Consider the following 20722-nt stretch of genomic DNA (forward strand, 5'->3'; position numbering starts at 1 on the left):
ATTTCGTTAACTTTTTTTCTGGTAGTTTCTTTTGTATTTCATTTATTCTACATATATGTATATAAGTAAACCTTTATATTTGTTATTTGAAGTCTATATTTTTTTGTTTTTTTTTTTTTTTTTTTTTTGTTGGCTGGCCACAGTTTTATTTTTATTTTTTTCTTCTTAGATACATAAGCAAATGATGAGACGTCTCGTGAAAGTTAAATTTTTGGTAGGAAAGAGTATGCCATTTTCTCCTGTTGCCTCTATTACCACAACGGGACCTCTCTTACAGGCTTCATCATTATCACGCGGAGGGGCTGATAATATGGGAGGTGGTAGCAGTAATGCCGTAGGAGAAAGGTACACTTCGCGTCGACCTAAACGGGGAAATAACAGTAGCGTTAAAAATGGTCCCGTGAAAGATCGATTCCCACCTGTGGTAACAGATCTCAGTGATCCAAGACGTAGATTGGCACTCCTTGTGGATGCGTCTAGTGTTACACCGCGTGTATTCCGTAATACAATTCTACCAGCAGCGCAGAAAGTAGGTGTGCCTGTTATTGTGCGTGTTTTTGCAGTTCAGCTTAGTAGTGAATGGGAAGCTGTTGTGGCGGGTAATGATGTTACAAAAAAAAGCAATGTAAATGACAACAATAGTGGGAGTCATAGTATTAATCAAAGTGGTGTTAATGATACTACAGGGACGGAGCAAGAGAAGGGAGTAACATCTACAGCATTACGATGTCCACCGGTGGAATTTTTCCGCGTGGAACGTTTTATTCCAATTTCTATGCAAATGGAAGCGGATGCTAATCACATATTTGATTTTAGGAACCAAAATAAAGTTGAGGCGGTATGTTTTATATGTGGTGAAGTGGATAGAGGAGTGTTTGAGGGTTTTCTCACTAACATTGCTGGTAACGGATTTAATCAATATGTACTAGATGAACTTGGCATGGCGAAGGAAGTACTTGAGGACGGTCGCTCTGCAGATGGAGCACCGTAATGTTGAACTACAACATCTACGCGAGAGATTCAAATAAAAAGAAGGATGGATAATACGTAGGTGAGAAGTTGTGTGCATTTCCCTTTTTTTTCGTGTAGTCTTTTTTTTTTTTTGCTAAATTTGAAATGCTATTATAATTCGCAGGTACAGAGAGAAAGTGAATATATCTAATACATATGTCTCTATGCATGTGTGTGTTAGGGAGTTTTCATTCACCAATTAAATTCAACGTACAAATAAATACTTCCATTTTTTTTTTGTTGTATAAACCGTATGAAAGTGGTTCATAAACTATATTGTTCTTGCTAAATCTTTTTTTTTCTCTTCTTCTTTGCGTCTTTGTATGTATTGTGTCACATTAATTATTATTCCGTTGTTTTGGTTTTTTTTTCTTTTGAGTGGTGGTGACCCACTTCCAGGTTGTGTAAAGGAATATATATATTTATATATATTTTTTATATTTAATGGGTTTCGTAGATCGTGGAGGAGGACGCGAATCTAAGGGTGGAAGTCTTCGTCGGTCGAAGAAAAATCCCGGCGCGTCAGCCGCACGAAAGGCGTCAGCGGCAAGGCAGCCACAACATGCCACACGTGTACCACCGACAATGCCATCTTTCACAGATAAAGAGCAGCATATTGATGCAGCCATAGCGATACTCGCTCGAAAACTGGAAGTTGATCGTGATGTTCTTATGGCAAGAGCATCACAGGAAAGTGGAGTGGCGGCAATCTTAACGTGGTGAGAGGATTTTGATCGACAGGAAGCACTTTTGGATTATTGTCGTCAACATAATACCACCATGACAGCAACATCAGCCACAACAACAGAATCTAGTTCTGGTGATATGTATTGTGTTCTGGGAGTACACGTAAATAATGTGAATTGTATGCATAAGAAGGTGCAACAGAATTGGGTAGATAATGTTGCAACCTGGGGGAAGCAGCCAGTTGTGTTGGGCGTATTTTCAGGACTTAACCTCGAGCATGATAGTGGTACACACTTTGCACAAGAATGGCTTCTGGATAAGCTTTGGTACACTCCAGGCGCATTGCAAGTCCCACTTGTTTTACACGTCTGTCATGAGACCTCTGTTAACGATGATAATTATAATAACGGTGATGGTGAGGGTGAGATTGGGGGTGGAGGTAGTAGTAGTGGTATTGGTATTGGTGGAACTCTTGCAGATTGTGTGACAGATTCCAATCCAACAGTAGACCGTGCTGCAGATCTACTTGCTGATTTAATGTCTCGCAAAGATGATGAGGATAATGTTAGGGATGGTGATAGAAGTAATCAGATAACTACAAAAAAGAAATCCACTGCTATTGTTCTGTACAACGGTGTTGGTGCGGTTGCCTGCTCATCTGCAATGAGAGCGCTCCTTAAGCGTTGTGTTCCATCACAAGATTCTACAGAAACAACAAGAGAACTTATGGAAAATGCAGATACTATAGTGCCTATTTACGTTATTGCTACTGCTGAAGGGCTCAAAGATGGAAAAAATAATCATCATGCTACTGATATAGAAGCCACCGGTATATCATCATGTAAGTCATCATTTTCCGTAGCATTACGGAATTACATTGCACTCTCACAGCTTCTTATCGGTACAGGGGCTCCGTGGAATACTTCACAGAACATCCCTGATAAATACATGCGTACAATGCCCAACGAACCTGCTAATTACCGTTATGTCGTAACTGCCATACATGAGATGCTTACTAACAGGTTACCAGATCATCCATTAGGAATACAGCAACTCTGTTCTACTGTACGTGATAATTTCCTTCGTGTTTTTTTTTAATACAAATACTTCTAAGGATCAACCGCAACAAGAAGAAAAAGAGGGAAAGAAGGAACAAAAGGATGAAGCGGAAGACTTAATAGGCTCTGTAGTAGTTCCCTCTGCCCCCCTTCCCAGAGTTCACTTTGATCCGCAGGTCTCATCTACATTCGATACCGTAAATGATAGTGGTAATTTTACTCGTTACTTCCTCTGTTTCAAATGTCGCCGTGGATTATTTGTTGAGGCCTCTTTTCTAACACATCAGCCAGACGCTGCCCGTGTGAACTTTGGCAAGCCTCACAACCGCAAGTCAGCAGGCAATAATACAAATAAAAATAATAATAATAATAATAATAATAATAATAATAATAATAATAATAATGGTCGTACCAATGTGGGTGAGGCCTGTGGAAGTGTGTGGTTCGTTCCTGTAACTGAAGATGTGGATGGTGAGTGGTGCGTGGTGGGTGACGGACTTGTGGTGGAACGACAAAGCGGCCCTGTTCGGTGCGGCAGCTGTAACGCAAAGATTGGATCTGCTGGTGAGTCTGTGTATTGCCCCTGCGGTCGCACTGTTGCAGGACTCAATGCCCGCGTGGCAGCCTCTAAGCTGGAGGCGCCTGTGAGGTGCGTAGATGTCAGTACCACGAATGCGGCTGGCAATGGCAGTGAAACAAGTACTGGTATTGGTGTAAATAGAGAAAGTGGAAGTGGCCGTCAGGATCTCGACGAACTTCTCGCGCAAGCCGCACGGGAGTGGCAGCAGCTACAGGAAGAGGAAGAGGAGGAGGACAGAGATGGGATGGGGAAGAAAAGGAGAAAACAGCCAAAAAAGAATGTCAAGGCGAACAATCGATCGGACTTCACACATTTCCGTAATAAGAACTTTGCGCCGAAGAAACAAATCTCAGGTGAAACGGTAGATGATATTCACAGCAACCGTGATAACGATAGCGATGAAAAAGATGATGATGATAATAATAAGCAAACAGCAGTCGGGTAGACGTAGAAAGAAACAAAAGTACTGGCGTGAAAGAAAAAAAAAGAGTAACTTCTCCGTGAAAACAACAGTGAATGTTTGGGGAATAAAATATATTCAAATAAAAGAAAAGGAGAGGGGGCGAAAGTATAAATCAAGGTAAAGATTATAAAATTTTGAAAAGAATATTTACCTTCAAATGAGTTATAAATGTTTATTGTGCCTGGGTTTGTTTCATTCATGTTCTTTTCTTCCACTTCTTCGGCACGTTTTTTTTTTTATTATTAGGGAGGGTCGCCGAAGAAATGTTTAAAAGGGATTTAAGTTTTTGTTTTTGATTTACTGGCCCTACCCGACTTCCAGGTCCCTTTACAAGGAGGGGCCTGGATAGGAAAGGGTCTTGGAACGTACCGTTATTTGCCTACTTTCTTCTGACTAATCCGTCAAAAGAGAAAATTTTATGGTCAGTGTATTTTCCCTCAGTTTTTATTTGTGGTATTATTGCTCGAAATTATTTCGAGAACCATGAATTACATTATTGCTATTTTTTTTTCTTTTACTATTTTTTATCTTCTATGTCTAGCTAAATTAGTGAGAAAATTGAAAATTAAAATGAAAATGAAAAAAAAAACAGTATATCTGTTAACGTTATAACTCTGTAATGGCTTGCATAATAAGATATAGAGGCTACAGGCGGTCTTATTTGGTTTGAATATTTTTTTTTTCTTTCTTGCATTTTTTCTTTTTCTCCTTTTTTACGGTTTCTTGTTAAACCTATATATATATATATATATATAGTTAACATTATTGACTTAAATTTAGCGAGATGGTAGAAAACAATACAGGCGCAACAGGAGGAGCAAAAACACCTAACTGTAAAATCTGCTGTGCATGTCCCGCTGAGCGCAGGGCACGTGATGAGTGCACTATTCTAAGAGGTCTGGATGCGTGTCAGGCCGAGGTGGATGCTTTCTATAAATGTCTGCTACGTGAGGGATTCAGTGAGGATGATGTAAACAGTCTTCGAAAGAGTGCAAGGAATGTTTAGTTGATTAAGAGGAAGGGAAAAGTGAAAAAAAACAAGGCGAAGGGTTATCTACATTGAGAATGGAAATACATCAGAGAATGATCGTGTTTGCTTCACCTATGCATAATCAAAAACATTTGTTTTTTGAGCCTTTATCTCTTTGTCTGTTGGTTTGGTTGGTTGTTTTTGTTAATAATTACAGTGAGAAATATATTCAGAGAAAAATTTTTGTTGACGTTCTCTGTCTCTCTCTACTTTTGTTCTTTCATTCTGGGTTCTATTCTATTTGTCTTTTTTTTTCTTATTGGTGATTGTTTTTTATAGTTGTTGTTTTCTTGAGACTGCTTTGCTATTGTTCTTTTCTTTCTATATTTTTTTTATTTTCGATTCCCCTTCTATCCTTACTTACTTTTTCGTAGATGTTATTATTGTAATTTTTTGTTTCTCTGATTATTTATTGACCACATATCCCAATAGAACTGACAACAACAACAGCAGCAGCATCAGCAAACGCTGTTGCTCTGCAATGGAGGACTCCACATTTCTCCCTGACATCACCTTCTCAGGGACTTTATCTTCTTCACGTCCACACACACGAAGTAAGAAGCCAGTAAGTGGAAAGAAACGACACAATGTTGTTGTATTTCCATACTACCGTGATCGTCTCGCGTGTGATCCACAGAATACCTTCTGTGTGTATGGTAATTATGAATTTCGCTGGGGTGATCCACTGACGGAGGCGGAGGGAAATATATACGCCCTTATCGATGATATGATAGCTGCCGCAGAACGTGCCTTTGATGACGCACAGAAATATTGGAAACAACTCCCTTCGTCTGTGCAGCGCGCACATATTCTTCGCACTGCAATCGCGTTAACTTCATCCTCCCCGTCTCCGATCTTCAACGCCCCACTCACACAACAGACACACCCACACACCCACACGGACCCCGCCATAAACCCCACACTGATGCGTCATACACCACATAAAAGCACGGAGTTGTCCTCTTCACACATAGCTGTTAACATATCTGCAGCCGCACCTGCCGTTAACACAAATTCAAACTCTGCTCTAGCAGTGGCGAGAAGTCGCAGTGGTGGTGAAAGTTTCAGTGGGCGATCACCAACAACTGTCACACGTATTGGGCGCCGAGAAGAGGAGGACGAAGCAATCGTACGTGAACTCGCCCCTCAGTGGCTACCACCAATCAATCACACAAAGTGTCGTATTGTACTCGATATTGTAGCATCACGCAAGACACTTGGTGATTCACCACATAGTAGCGAACCTTATCGATTGGGGCAGAAGGCATTTAAGTATGCGTACACAAAGTATGTGTCAAAGGTGATGACAATGTTTGTTGGCATCAGTGATAGTGCCGTAACGCTAGTAGGAAGGGATGTTCTCTTTCCTTATCGTGCAACAGTTGGTGGTGCTACTACTAATATTAATAATACTCTTGTGAATTCAGATTCGACAAATGTCTCTTTTCCATCTCGTGTTGGTGTAACTCGAGGCGCTGGTACCAATAGAGCGGATACAACTGCAATAGCGGCTGCACTCTCGTACGTGGAAGGGAAGAATCCAATACTCTCTGCAGGTTCTTTTCCCACGATGTCAATGACTGCCAATATTGAACAATTAATCGCTGCTACAATCCCTGTGCCACGAATTGTGATGGTGCCACCTGTTAATACTGAAAAAGTAGACAATGTGCGATTGCTAGTTTGTTTCCCTCTCGTGGATACTGAGCTGGATGACACAGTCTAATAATAAGGATGATTGAGAAAGAAGTAGAAGAAGGAAAAAAAAAAAACAAAATTGACAACAAAAATTCTGACAAAATTTGTGCAGTAATATTTGCTCTTATTATTCTCGGCATGTAAATAATCAATATTGTTTTTTTCTTTTTTTGCAGAAATTACATTTGATCTTCTCCAGCAAAAAGAAAAGGAAAAATAGAAAGAAACATTAGAAGTGTGTTTATATATTTTTTCTGTTCTTTTCTCGTTGTAATGGGTCTGTGGTAATTTTTAATGCTCTCTCTTTTCTTGGTTTTATTTTTTTCTCATTCAAAAGAAGAAAGTGCTTAAGTACAAAACGACGTAAAAAAAAAAAAACAACGAAGATGCGAACACTTAACGCATCTCGATTTGCTGTCCCTAATTTTCGTCTTTCGTCCTCCTCATCTTTGTGTGTTTGTGCGCGATATTTGTCACTCTCTGAGTTGGCGAAGGCCTTTACCGAAATTAGTGAGTCCGATAATACAGGAAGTACAGTAACTACACCTGTGGCAGATGTACAAGGGTCTAGAATGACAGAGAATATTAAGGGTGCGACTTCAAGAAATGATACTATTAATTCGAGTGACAGAAAATGGAATAAAGACAAGAAAATAGTCAGTAACAGCAATAATACTGGAGTTGTAACGTTTTCAATTGGTTATAGCAATTCACTTTTATCCATGACAGGATCACAGCTTCTCAGGGTATTAGAAACAGAGTGTAAACGACTTCATCATGGTCATATTATTCAGTGTCTTTTCGAGGTATGGTGTCGTCTGCGTAAAACACCACCATTAGATATTATTATATCTGATGAAGAGGCACGAGGTGAGAAGGATGATACTACCAGATCATATTCTTCTTATTCTTCTGTTGCTACTTCTACAGTATCGTGGTATTTTCGAAGTGATGCATTACTCGAAGGTATTCTTCGTGCATTGGCAAAAACGAACTTGGAGGGAATGCAGGGAAATAATAATATGTTGATAACAAAGTTTATGGGTACTGATCATAATACTAATAGTATGAGGGAATGGATAACGGAATTTAGTCGACTTGTGATGGATTGGCTTACCACTCGTGCAGCTTTTCTCAGTGCTTCTCGTAGTGCTACCTTTCTGCACCTTATCGCGCAGCAGAAATTATTTCACTGTGATGCGGTGTTAGCAACTCTTCGTGATAATATTGAAGTTTACCTTCTTAAACATCATTCTCATTATACATTAACACCTATTAATACTCTGAAAACCTTTGGTGTAAGTGGATATGCTGTATTGCTTGATGCTATTGCACGTTGGCAAATGGGAATTGTACAAGTATTAAAGGTAGATGGAGTAGCATCTCGCTATTTTCTAGATACTAACAGTACAACAATAGCTATAACAAGATATCGACATCCTATTCTTAGTGCAAGATTTTATGATGTGGTGGTGGGTGGTTTACTACGTGGTGTACGGGATGGTTCACTTCATCTAACACGACAAGGTTCCCCAACAACTTTCTTATTCCTTATACTTGCATTAGCGAAAATTCGTTGGTTTCGTGCAGATTGCGCAGAAGTGTTATTACCTCAATTACATGAGGCGTTAACTGTTTTCCCTGCACAATTCTTTGCTGTTGTGCTTTTCTTGGGGCGACGTGAAGTTAAGGTCTGTGCTGTTGAGACCACAGAGTTACTGTTGCAGGTATTGTTAGACGCTATGCAGAAACGTGGACGACGTTATACCGCAGTTGATACACGTAAACGTCACAGATCAGATGCTGCTGCGTCTGTTATTCTTGCAACATCTTCACAGGTAGAACTACAATCTAATACTTCATTGGATTTCACAATAAATGATGATATGTGTACAATGACTACAAATACAACTACTTCTACTTTTGCGGATGATAATATTCATGATGGTGATGTTAGTGGTGATAATGATGATGATCTTCAATTGTTTTCAACATCTTCATTAACTGCTGTGGATTATGAGAATACTAATACTACTAGTATTTCTAAAAATACTGAAAATGGTGTAGAGAATTCTTCTTTACCGCAGATGGCATTCACTACAAGTTTTATCGATATTCGTTCTATGCCTGTATTCCTTGATAGTCTTCATCATATATTGTCAACAACGCATGAGTACTGTGTAGCTAATGCTCGTTTAGACCAGTGGGATGTACTGAATATCAAATCCAATACATTATATGAAGCGTTATTAAATGATACACAAACCGGTGTCAAATCGATACATGCACTTATCGCATCTCCTGAGTTAGTTGAAAAACTTCTGCGTTCTGTACTTTATATTCCTCGAGATGACTATCATCCACTACTTGTGGAGCTAACATATGCCTTTACACGACATGTTGGTGTGCGGCGTGTTCCGACAACAACAACAAGAGACAATGGTAATAAAGAGGGCAAAATTGCCTCTTCGTTGTGGCAGCGGCGTGTTCTGTGTATTGTGGATATGTTGATATTACGTGGTGTAATTACACCTGATACTTATGTTATGCGTGAAGAAGTTATTTCTATTGCCCCACGTGTTGTGGAAGAAGTGGAGGCTGAAAAGAAACGAATATTGGAGCGGTACAGTGAGCGGCAGGAGCGTCTTCAGGGTAAAAGTATAAATGTGGTGAAAAGGAAGGTGCGGTTGGGAGCTGTGTTTTCAAAGTTTGCACGTGTTGTTGGAAGAATAAAGGAACAACAAAATCATCTATGATAATAACAGAAGTTTTTCTCTTTTTTGTTTGATTAACTTTTACTCATTTTACTGTTATTATTTTTTCTCTGTTTTGGGTACATTTGTTTGCATTTACTTCTAACTTTTTTTCTTGGGTTTATTGTTTCTTTTTTTTTCTTTTTTATTTTTGTTTATTCATTATACTTGGGATATAATCCATGTCTATTCTAATAGCCATCAATGTAGATTGTTAGTTACCCAATCTTGTAATACCGCTACATTATTATTATTATTATTATTATTATTATTATTATTATTACACGGTAGTATTAATAACAACTTCTTTTTTGCACCCTCCTTGGTTCTGAGATGGCTGAGGTTGTGGGTCTGGAAAAGGTCAAGCAGTACCTTTTGGCGAATGGCGCCGAATATCTTTTGCCGAAACTCCGCGAGTTCCCGGCGAGTAGTGCCACAGTGGAACTCGCAGCACAGCAACTCTCCTGCAGTCCAGCAATGATTGCGAAGACTCTCAGTTTCTCACTCGCAAAGAAAAAGAATGATGTGGATTACATACCTATTCTTATCCTCGCCGCAGGAGACGCGAAAGTAAACACAAATAAGTATCGAAATAAGTTTGCACGACGGCCTGAGATGATTAAGCGCGAAGATCTTGAAACAGTTATTGGATTTCCTGCTGGTGGTGTATGTCCATTTGGTGTTAAGGATGATGTGCGTGTCTTTCTTGATGTCTCGCTGCGTCGCTTTAAAACGGTATACCCAGCAGCAGGAACATCAAATAGTACAGTGCCTATGGAAATCGAGGAGTTGGAGCGTTTTTCACGCTATGTGGAGTGGGTAGATGTATGCGATGGCTGGCAGCAGGAGACACAGGTTAACGTATCAAACGCACCACAACATGAGAAACAAGACGATAAAAAAGAGATAGTAGGATGAATTTCTAATACAAAGGCAAATAAGTAATCCTGTCATTGATAGATCGAGAGTAAAAAAAAAAAAAGAAGGATGAACCTATGATAATATTCTTCTTATTGGTTTCTACTTTTTTGCTTTGAAAGGGGCAATCTATATCGAATCTCTTTTTGTTTTTGTTATGTGCTTTTTTGTTTTCTGTACCGTATCATATTTGTCTCTCTGCAGGGACATTATAAATGGAGTTTTTTGTTTTTTTTACTGACCCATTTGGCATATATCGGATATTGAAGAATGACCGTAGTGTGATACTTGCGCACGTATACTTTGCTTTTTTATTCTTGATGCCCTATTTGTTGTTGTAGTTGTTTTTGTTGTTGGTTTTAGTTTTCCCTTCTCTCTCCTACTCATGGGTCTCGCCACATAGAAACTAATGGAAAGAAAAGGGTATTAAGACTAACAAGAGCCGAAGAGTATTTATTCTTGTGAAAGTGTTGATGATTTGTCGTATCTATGTGTATGGGTAGTGGTTTGGTTGGGATCTCTTTGAGAGAAGGTGTTTAAAAGAAGGTAAGCCAACACTATAGGCCTGAGCACCATCAGCACTAGCAAAAAAAAAAAAATACATAAGACTCATAAGGAAGAAAAATGGAGAGTAGGAGAGATAGAGTCTTTGATTATTATTATTATTATTATTATTATTATTATTATTGATTGCCCTTGCAATGCAGAGGTTGGTTTTATTGTTTTGTGGGCTGTTTGGAGTAGTGTGGGGGCAAAAAAAGAAGAAATTTTATTTCCCTACTTTTATTTGCATAAACACCTATATATATATGAATATAGATATATTGTAATCTGTTTTTTTTTCTTATTTTCTTTTCTTTTTCTCTTGCTGTTTCTTAATGTGTTTTGCGTTATCTGTTTAGCGACTGTGCACCGTTGTGATGTCTTCCATGTCTGCGGCGTACATTCAACGCCTGCAGCGCCTATATCTGCACTTCAAGAAACACACGGGCAGCATCTTGGAAGGCGTCTGTAGTCTTGTGGAGCTCATTGACGAGGACGATCTCACCAACTGGTATGTTCTGCTGCGCTACGAGGATGAGAACCGCCAGGAGTTCTTCGTCTCGCTGCGGCTGTACTTTTTTGATGAACTTCAGCGGATGCCGCTGGTGTTTGTGATCGCCCCGCGGCTTGTGGCGGCCTTCATCCACCACGGGGCCATCTGCTCGCTGGAGCTCATGTCGCAGCGGTGGGCGGTGGACGCGGAGGGACTCGCCCTCCTCCTCCGCGCCCTGCACGCCACACTCAACCCATTCACACACGACAGCAGAGTCACCGTGGATGAAACAGGTGGTGGGAACCGCCACAGCGACACCAATCTAAATATCAATAATAACAACAACAACGATAATAATAATAATAATAATAATAGTGGTAGTAATAATAATGAACTACAGCAACCAGAGCAGGGGTTTATCGGGGAGGATGGGGGTGGGGTAGAGAGTACGATGGTGGAGATGGCAACTGTATCGGCATACACGCGGGAGGAGCATGAGTTGGGTATTCAACACATTCGTCAGTCACATCCACATCTATTTCGTGGTTATGCTGTAAGACAATCCCATAACCAAAACAAGAGCAATACTAATACTACTACTAATAATAATAATAATATTGATATCAAAAACAATTTTCAAAACTTGCAGGAACAAAATACGGAACATTATCAAAAAATATCTCCACAAACTACAACCCCCTTAGAGGATACTGTAACAACAGCACTGAACTCCTCTTTTATGCTCTCAGGGGATAATGAAACGAAGGGTAATTCAAAAACAAGGAAAGTAGTTGTGCATTCTCGTGAAGAACTTGAAAGACTCTTTAGAGAAGGTGGTAGCATTGAAGTTCAGCTAGATGTTCAAAATGCTTCTTCCGCTCCTTCGGTAAGTACTACTAGTGAGATGGAGGATGATGTCATAACTTGTATACTTCCATCCGAAAGTAGTGGTAACCCAAAGTATACCATTTCAATTGGACCATTCCACGAGGGAGAAGATAATGATAGTCCTGGTTTTGCGGACACCAAACAGGGTACAGCAAATTTAAATAGTACAAAAGTAGAAGGGGTGGAAAGTTCTAGTAACACTCTCAAAAGTGAAGATTCACAAGTAACTAGTGATATAGTTTATGAAAAAAGTTGTGGTGATCAATCTCACGAGAAAAAAAAATCGAATGATAGTGTTGAGCCAGGGTTAATGCCATTGCTTACTCTTAATAGTAACACTATAGGTGATATGCGAGGTTTAATTACTGCGCAAGAGGAAGAGGAATATGAAGGAGAAAATAAACATGAAAGTAAATGTACTGATTGGAAACGATCTATTTCTACTATTCCTTTAGTATTAACAGGAGTAAGTACAGGAGATGATGGAAATAAAGGTGATCTTCTTCCAAATACGAGAAAAAGTCGAGTACCAGAACTTCCTTGTGTAATTCCAGTAGGTTGTACACTACGATTGCAAAATCTCACAATTTACGGCGCCTTTACTGTGCTTGGTACACTTGAAATGCATGAATGCATATTTATTGGATATTTTTCTACTGAAGGTAGAGGCCGTGTACAGTTATCACATTGTGAAGTTTACATTGATGTTCCAGAGTCAAGGCGTGAAGGAATTCTCATCCTTGACGCCTCCACAGTAGAATTGCGTGATAATACAAATGTGAAGAGAAAGGAATATACTTTTGTTTATGAACAAGAATCAATATTTGTGAGTAGTACTGTTCCATTTTTATTACAAGCATTTATTCTTGTTTCAAATAGTGGTTCATTGCGTATCGAAGGAGGATGTAATATTGCATCTTATTGTACCGAAAAAACTATTTATGCTGAACAAGATGCATCAGTAGATATTTCTTCATGTTCTATATTAGCAGGATATAGTAGTGCTGTCACTATTCTTGGTTGTCGTGCATTCTTTACATATACACGGTTTTACGGTGGTGATCGTATGGAACCTCGAATAGCTGATCTCAGTCGTCCTACAGGACTTAATGTTGAGTTGGGGGGTTTAGTTACTGCAAGAAATTGTCAGTCAGAGTACCTTTATTTTGGATTTTCTGTTATTGCGCATTCCGTTGCCCACCTTTATGCATGTCATGCAGAACATGTAGTAAATGGTTACACTATTGATGCTTCTTCTGTAACAATTGAAAATAGTTCTGCACGGACAAACCATGTTGGTGTTTTTGTATTGAATAAAGCAAAATGTAATATAAGTAATGATATAGATCATATCATGTCATTTGAAGAACGTTGTTCTTTATTTTTACAGCTGCGTGGTCATTCAGATAATCTCCCGTTACGTGCGCAGGTTGATGATGATTCTAGTAACGGTAGAATTTCTTCCTTTAACTGCAACAATAATTCGCCCAGGAAGGGAAAGTTAAATGCAGAGAACTGTGATATAAAAGAAAAAGAAGAAGATCTTGTTAGTAATAATAATAATAATAATAATAATAATAATAATAATAATAATAAAGGTAGTGAAAAAGGAGAAAGGCAACTTTCTGAAAAACTAAATACTGGATTTGAATTATCAGTAATATCACCTATATCCTTTACAGGAGGACTTTTTAGTTTAGAAGTTCGTGATGCCTCTATGGTGGCCAAAGGTATGGTGTTAACAGATGCGCAGGATACATCTATTTATATATATGATCAAGGATCTCTCACACTATCAGAAACTATAGTTTGGGCTAGACAGACACCATCACTGCAACCTTGTGGTTTAAAAGTTGTTAATAGTAGGGTACAAGTTCATCGTTGTCTTGTAACCGATTATACATTTGGTTTTGCAGCTATACAAGGTTCCAATGTTCGTTTAGAAGAATGTATGGTAGTTGGAGGAACAAATGGATTCACTGTTGATGACGCGCATTGTATTATGCAAGATTGTGGTGCAGATACCGAACATGTAGGTGTTTTCTCACTTAATCAATCTGTACTACGTATGGATAATTCCAATGCACCAAAACGTATTACAGGAGGACTCCCCTGTGTTTTGAGAGGACGTGTACATGGATTGGAAAGTCGATCAAGTGATACTATTTGTATTGGTGTAACCGTACAACGTGGTCTTGATAGTGGTTTCACCTGTTATAACGGTGGATGCCTACGACTTGAAAGGTGTATTGTGGATATGAGTGCTGCAGCCATTGGTGAACAACATAACGGGGGTGAAATATCACGCCGTACTCATTCTTCTTCTGCAGTAGGACAATCATGTTCAACCCCTTTATCAGGAGTTGTACTCGCTCCACCTCCTTCTTCTTCTAGTGGTAATGGAGCTGTCAGTAAAGTAAATAATAATAATAATAATAATAATAATAATAATAATAATAATAATAACGGTGGTATCGTCTCTACAACACGAGATGATAACACCAACGTATCTGTACCGAGCAATACTCAGAAAAACTCAGGTGTTAAAGCATGGTCAGGAAGTCGTTGTATCGTAATTGGATGTGAAGTAAGGCATGTAACCTTTGGGTATGCTGCCATTGGCCCTGATACAGAATTAGAAGCCTCTCATTGTACAGCAAAACATATTGTAAATGGGTTTACCGTTGATAGTGCTAAATGTCGTCTCTCACGTTGCAGTACCAATAGCAATCATGTAGGAGTTTTTGTTCTTAGTCATGGAACTTGTACAGTACGTCGAGGTAGTTATACGGCTCGAATGTATAGCATTGAAAATCGTAATGGCACTGTACATGTTGAAGGTCATGTAAAACTTAGTGGTTTTTCCCGCATAGGTCTTTACGTATATGATGGGGCAAGATTAGATACATTGACAGATAGTATGCTAGACATCAAAGTTCGTAAAGATCCTGCTCAACAACAAATTCCACCACAATTAACTCTTACAGGAGCTTCGGCAAATCCTTCTGGACTTTTTCCCTCATGTTTTGCTATGGATAGAGGAAATGCAGTTATTCATAATGCCTACTTTGGAGGCGGTGCTCAATGCGCTGTTAGTTGTGGAGATGGAGCTAATGTTTACCTTCATCAATGTACGACGGAGTTTTGCAATATCGCATTTAATGCATTATCAGGATCCCAAATGTACTTGTCAGACTGTCGTGCACAACATGTACGTCAACATGCACTTATCGTTCACCGTGGAGGAGTTTCAAGAATTAGTTGTCAAGCTCCAGTTTCTCCTACAAATGTTCTACAAGGAAAATTTCAAATAGATGGTAAGTGTTTTCTTGAACATGTTGTTTTACGTCCTATACCAGAGGGATATAATAAGTTTTCTCCTACTACTACTTCTACTTCTACTTCTTATAATAATAATACTACTGCTGTTGCTTCTGCAATACCTCAAACATCGCCGCAACAAGGGGGAACTTCTTTGTGGTCATCATTTTCTTTCTCTGCGTTAAATACTCCTCTTTCACCGCCACTTGGTCTTATTCGTGTTACAGGAAGTGGAACACTTGTAATGGATTGGTGTCTACTACTTCTTGAAGATTACCCATATATTGGAACAAAACATGGTGAAAATAATAATAATAATAATAATAATAATAATAATAATAATAATAATAATAATAATAATAATAATAATAATAATAATAATAATAATAGTGATATGGTGGGACAACAAGTAATTGTAGCCGATGGTAAAAGAGCATCTGTACAATTACGAAATGTTTTGTTTCAACAAATTCATGTATTAGCACAACCTGTGGGAAGGAATTCTGATACTATTATATTTTCTAGGGGTAATACTACATTGAAAGATACCTTTCAACGAAATGGTAAAAAAATGAATAGAGGAAAGAAAATATGGTATGGGCTTACATTACAACAAGGAGCTAAAGGAGAGTTTCAAGGATGTTCAGACATTACACTTTTCACTAATACCTTTTCCTCACTTCATATAGCAACATGTGATAATTTACATGAAACATTTCAACTTACAAATCAACCTTCACCAATGTCCTTTGTAGAAGTTGATGATGGAGTTACTTCTGTACCAAATAGTAATCTTGTAGAAGGAAATATGTTTACTTATGATGATGCTTTAAAAAGTTCTAATGCCATTTGTGGAGGAGATATGATTCCATTATGTGTTCATGTTGGACGTGGTTCCTTCCTACTGGCAGATAACGTTCATCTACGACAAGTTATTGGATTGGATGGTTCAAGTATTAATGCCACACGTTGTTTCTTCGCCGGGGCACAGTCAGTTCAACTCAGTACTGGTAGTACACTGCGGGCAGTGGAAAGTGTGTTTGTGAGTTCTGTGCGGGGACCGGCATTAAGTGCGGAAAATGCGACTATCTCATTAGTGAAGTGTCGTGTCTACGCTACATTTGGAGAGGCGATAACGGCAAGATATACCACTTTAACACTTCAGGATACTGTCTGTATCGTGTTTGCATCTATGCATAGCGGTAGTGTGGAAAGAGGGAAGACATTATGTACGCATCTGGATCAGCCATGTGGTTTAGCAAAGACGAAAACAGAGGAAAATAATAATAATAATAATAATAATAATAATAATAATAATAATAATAATAATAATAATAATAATAATAATAATAATAATAATAATGGTGAGGAAGAAGAAGAAGACGAAAAAGTTATTAAACGAAAATTGGTATCAAGAGGAAAAAATATTTATGAATGTGGGAACCGATCTAATAAAGATATGATGACATCATGTACAGATCAGGAAGATGTAACGATGCCACGGACAGCTGCACCAACGTGTTCAATGTTGGAATCTGCTGTGGTAGACAGAAGAATATTAATATCGCCTGGGCTTCCATTTATTTCACGTGTGAATAGTGAGGAAACACAGCCAGATGTTTTTGCTAAGGGAACACAATGTTGTCAACAACAAAATGATACCATAAATGGTTTTCAGAAGAGGATATTTGGAATGAAAAAGGGAAATAACTTGTTTGAAAATAATACGACTGAAGATGAGGGATCAATACAAATAAATTATTATCATCATCATAAAGATGTGATATCAGTAGTGGACTCTGAATTGAGAGATTCTACACTGTTAACGGTGGAAACAAAAAGAGAAACAGGAGAAATTCAGTACAAATCACGTGAGAGTGTACGTTTGGACCATTCACGTTTGTATTACTCTGGTACCACTATTATTGAAGGAAGTATTGCACTTGATGCCGCAAGTCGTGTGGTTATGTCTCGTTCATCAAGATTTATGGATTTTTTTCATTTAATAAAAGAAAAGGGCATGCATATTTCTGCCTTATTATTTGGTACAAAACAACAACGCGATCAGGAGGGACATTCATGTCTAGGTAAACAGTAGTATTAGTAGTAAGTAAGTGAAGCGGCAGAGATGGAGATGGAGAAAACGAAATGTAGAGTGTGATTTGTTGTGTTGTGCTGTGAAGAAAGAGATGACTGGTTAAGATGGGGTGTATCATTAGGTCAATATATATGAGTTAAGTGAAAAGTCTCTGAATTATTCTTAATTGCCTTTACTCCATTTTTTGTTTTTGATTTTACTTATTTAAATGCGTGAAAGGAAACAAAAAAAAAGTAAAATGTTAGTAAATACAGAAGGAGAAGGAGAATGATTGGTTTACCTGTATTTGTGCTATACGAGCAAAAAGCAGACTACGACTAAATGGAGCGAAAGAGCAATAGATTGGGATTACTGTTTATTAATATGATATTTTATGTTTGAAGGAAGGAAACATTTTTATTGTACGTCTTTTTCTATGAGATTCTTAGTATGTACTCCTTTACCATTTCTTCTTGTTGATATTGTTGTTGGTGTTTTTTTTTCTTACTATTATTATTCTTTTGAACTCATGAGTGGGAGGATTAGAAATAGATAAAAATGTGTGGTGGTGATGTTTACCCGTTTTCCATTCAACCGTGAGAAGTGGGTAGAGGAGGAAGAGGAAGAAACTTATATCAACCATGACAACAACAACTATAACTACAATTACTCGTTCGGTATGTCTGTTTATAAAAAGCGAAACAGTATTGTAATAATGCGAGTGAGGGAGATTATTAAGGTTTCAACATGGGCTACTTTTATATTAGCACTCCTATTTGCCTTGTCAATCATGTTGTTTTTATTAACAACGTTTAAAGCGCAAAAACAGTGTAATGATGGTAACCCCCTTTCAAATACTAACGAATGGTATGTACTTGGTTATGAGGAAATAGACTCTACTCGTGTGAAGATGAAGAAAGATACCGGAACTGGATATATGAATGAGTCATATAGGCTTCACCGTTTATTGTGTTATAGTCCGAAACTATCTTTAGAATCTATACTAAATACATTAGATGTACTCGTCTTTTTTATTCATGGAAATGCTGGTTCATACAAGCAAGGTGGTAAAATTGGGTGTCTCTTAAAAAGACGACGAAATGTTATTCGAGAAGTATACTCGTTTGACTTTGCAGAACAGGCGAACATTCACCGTGGTAGAGTTCTCTGGCAACAGGCTAATTTTGTTGTAAATACTTTGAAAACACTACGGAGTAAAGAAAATAGTATACAAAAAGCGGAACAAAAGTATAACAAGAGTACTCCTTTTATTTGGCTTATTGGTCATTCCATGGGAGGTGTAGTTGCAGGATTGGCTCTTGAAATGATAAAGTTAGAGGCGAAAGAAATGATTCCATTGTTTCATGGTATTATTATGCTTAATTCACCATATCTTCAACCACCTATTTTTTTGGATGAACAAATGTTACGTTTGTATTTATTCCTATGGCAAAGCGTAAATAAAAGTTATACGATAATGCATTTAAATAATGTATTACCTCGCATTGTTTCTATTAGTTCTGGAGCACTAGATCTTCAGGTGGAACAGCAGTTGACCTTTCTTCCTAGTAGGGATACTGGGAAAAATCCAAAAATCTACTTTAATATACGTACAGATAAGCCTAATGTATGTGGTAAAACGTTATCACATAATGATATTATTAGGGATTATTGTGTAGGTGAGTTTGTTGCTTCTTTTATTGTAAATGCGTCTAAAGAAGAAAAATGGGAAAGAGAAGATAATACTAACCTAGTACCAGTAACTCATACTTCTGTACTTTCACGATGGGGAGAGTGGAGTGTAATAAACCATACACTTCCAGTTGCTGTTGTATCACTTTATACAGCATTACTGTTATCCGCTATAATTCCATTGATACCTCATTTAATTTATTTCTTCAGATTTTTTACCCATATCATGTACTTGCGTGTGATTTTTCATTTTTGTTTCGGTAGTCAATTATTGCTAATCTTCACAGCACCTCTTATCGGTAGTGGTGTGCTTATGACTTTCTTTATTGGTATAATGAGCCGACTGATAATACAACAACTAAATTGTTGTTTGTTTAACTTTGGAGGTGATTGGTGTTTGTTGCCGTGGGTCACAGATAGTCTTATGTGTACACCAACAAAAAGTTTGGGTCATATCATTTTTACGGCTATTGGTCCATTGTTAATTGGTTCATGGGCTGGTGTGACGGCTTATCATTTACTTGGTCTATTGTTCTGGTTAATTAGATCTGGATTAAAGATGTTGTGGTCATATTTTTCACGTTATAGTCTTCTTCGATGCTTTCGCCGAACCTTTTCTACTCATTTCTCCAACTACCACTACTACTACTACTATTATTATTACTTTCCGTTGATAATTTACACCACTACATTTGTATTATGTGAGTTATTTTCACTTAAGATTTCTCGACGTGCATTGGTGTGGCTTTTTTTTTTATTGATTTTGTTTCCAACGGTATATACTTTTAAAAAAGAATCAAAAAATAAATTTCAATATCATTCTCTAGTTAATTGTCAATTGCTAGTATTAACCTATGCATTGTTACATGTACTTCACCTCCAACCATTTTTTGTCTTGCGAAATGCTTGGAAATCTGGTACTAATGATAATGATGATGATGTTACAGTGATAGATGGATACAGCCGTGTGGTGGAGATTTTTCTCCATATATTAATTCTTATCCATATTCTTTGGCCTATTCATTTCTCTTTAGAACAGCAAAAACGCCTAAAATATTTTTTGTGTAGTCGATATCTTGAGTTACTCATGATTGTGTTTATTTTGGCTTCGTGTTTATTATTAGTAATATCAATTGTAGCTATGAATGCAATACCTGTGGAGTCTTTTCGTATTGTATGGGTTCTAGTTTTGGGTTTCCCAGCATTACTGTTCTGTAATGTAGCGGTTTACTTCATGACTTCTACACATACTCCAAGTGCTTTTAATCCAATAGTGGCTATGGATGATGCCTCTATTGTTTAAGGAAAAAAAAAAACGAAAAAAAAAATAAAGAGAATAGTGGTAGTAATGGTTATTGATGTTGGGTTTGAATTTTGCAATGGAATACTAGAATTTCTCTGATTTTTACACTTTTAGAAACGTTATCAGGCCCTTTTTTTCATTTTTTTTTTCTTTTCATTACTTTGTTTATTCATTCGCTATTGACGTTTTTTTTTTTTTTTTTTTTTT

The 20722-nt window shown here is 37.8% G+C and overlaps 9 protein-coding genes across 9 annotated transcripts; all 9 read left to right on the top strand.

Moving 5' to 3' along the window:
• Positions 1-181: 181 nt before the first annotated feature.
• Positions 182-991, top strand: LSM04_006238 (uncharacterized protein; the record flags this gene model as incomplete). The annotated part of the gene is made up of 1 exon (XM_067336385.1): positions 182-991. One exon carries the CDS (start codon positions 182-184, stop codon positions 989-991), a length of 810 nt encoding a protein of 269 aa, XP_067192617.1.
• Positions 992-1455: 464 nt separating this feature from the next.
• On the top strand, positions 1456-1734 carry LSM04_002962 (uncharacterized protein; the record flags this gene model as incomplete). The annotated part of the gene is made up of 1 exon (XM_067336386.1): positions 1456-1734. One exon carries the CDS (start codon positions 1456-1458, stop codon positions 1732-1734), a length of 279 nt encoding a protein of 92 aa, XP_067192443.1.
• Positions 1735-1791: 57 nt separating this feature from the next.
• On the top strand, positions 1792-3781 carry LSM04_005885 (TatD family; the record flags this gene model as incomplete). The annotated part of the gene is made up of 2 exons (XM_067336387.1): positions 1792-2782; positions 2892-3781. 2 exons carry the CDS (start codon positions 1792-1794, stop codon positions 3779-3781), a joined length of 1881 nt encoding a protein of 626 aa, XP_067192598.1.
• An 802-nt stretch (positions 3782-4583) lies between these two features.
• Positions 4584-4805, top strand: LSM04_003354 (Cytochrome c oxidase copper chaperone; the record flags this gene model as incomplete). Its single annotated transcript, XM_067336389.1, has 1 exon — positions 4584-4805. One exon carries the CDS (start codon positions 4584-4586, stop codon positions 4803-4805), a length of 222 nt encoding a protein of 73 aa, XP_067192476.1.
• A 505-nt stretch (positions 4806-5310) lies between these two features.
• Positions 5311-6555, top strand: LSM04_005272 (uncharacterized protein; the record flags this gene model as incomplete). Its single annotated transcript, XM_067336390.1, has 1 exon — positions 5311-6555. One exon carries the CDS (start codon positions 5311-5313, stop codon positions 6553-6555), a length of 1245 nt encoding a protein of 414 aa, XP_067192567.1.
• A 358-nt stretch (positions 6556-6913) lies between these two features.
• LSM04_008168 (uncharacterized protein) lies at positions 6914-9283 on the top strand (the record flags this gene model as incomplete). The annotated part of the gene is made up of 1 exon (XM_067336391.1): positions 6914-9283. The coding sequence occupies one exon, from the start codon at positions 6914-6916 to the stop codon at positions 9281-9283; it is 2370 nt and encodes a 789-aa protein (XP_067192735.1).
• Positions 9284-9613: 330 nt separating this feature from the next.
• LSM04_004513 (YbaK/aminoacyl-tRNA synthetase-associated domain) lies at positions 9614-10198 on the top strand (the record flags this gene model as incomplete). Its single annotated transcript, XM_067336392.1, has 1 exon — positions 9614-10198. The coding sequence occupies one exon, from the start codon at positions 9614-9616 to the stop codon at positions 10196-10198; it is 585 nt and encodes a 194-aa protein (XP_067192536.1).
• A 920-nt stretch (positions 10199-11118) lies between these two features.
• Positions 11119-17541, top strand: LSM04_009050 (uncharacterized protein; the record flags this gene model as incomplete). The annotated part of the gene is made up of 2 exons (XM_067336393.1): positions 11119-16672; positions 16922-17541. The coding sequence occupies 2 exons, from the start codon at positions 11119-11121 to the stop codon at positions 17539-17541; spliced, it is 6174 nt and encodes a 2057-aa protein (XP_067192778.1).
• Positions 17542-18091: 550 nt separating this feature from the next.
• Positions 18092-20515, top strand: LSM04_000385 (GPI inositol-deacylase PGAP1-like; the record flags this gene model as incomplete). The annotated part of the gene is made up of 1 exon (XM_067336394.1): positions 18092-20515. One exon carries the CDS (start codon positions 18092-18094, stop codon positions 20513-20515), a length of 2424 nt encoding a protein of 807 aa, XP_067192295.1.
• Positions 20516-20722: the final 207 nt, after the last annotated feature.

This window comes from Trypanosoma melophagium (assembly GCF_022059095.1).
Source record: "Trypanosoma melophagium isolate St. Kilda chromosome Unknown ctg2segment0, whole genome shotgun sequence".
NCBI lineage: Eukaryota > Euglenozoa > Kinetoplastea > Trypanosomatida > Trypanosomatidae > Trypanosoma > Trypanosoma melophagium.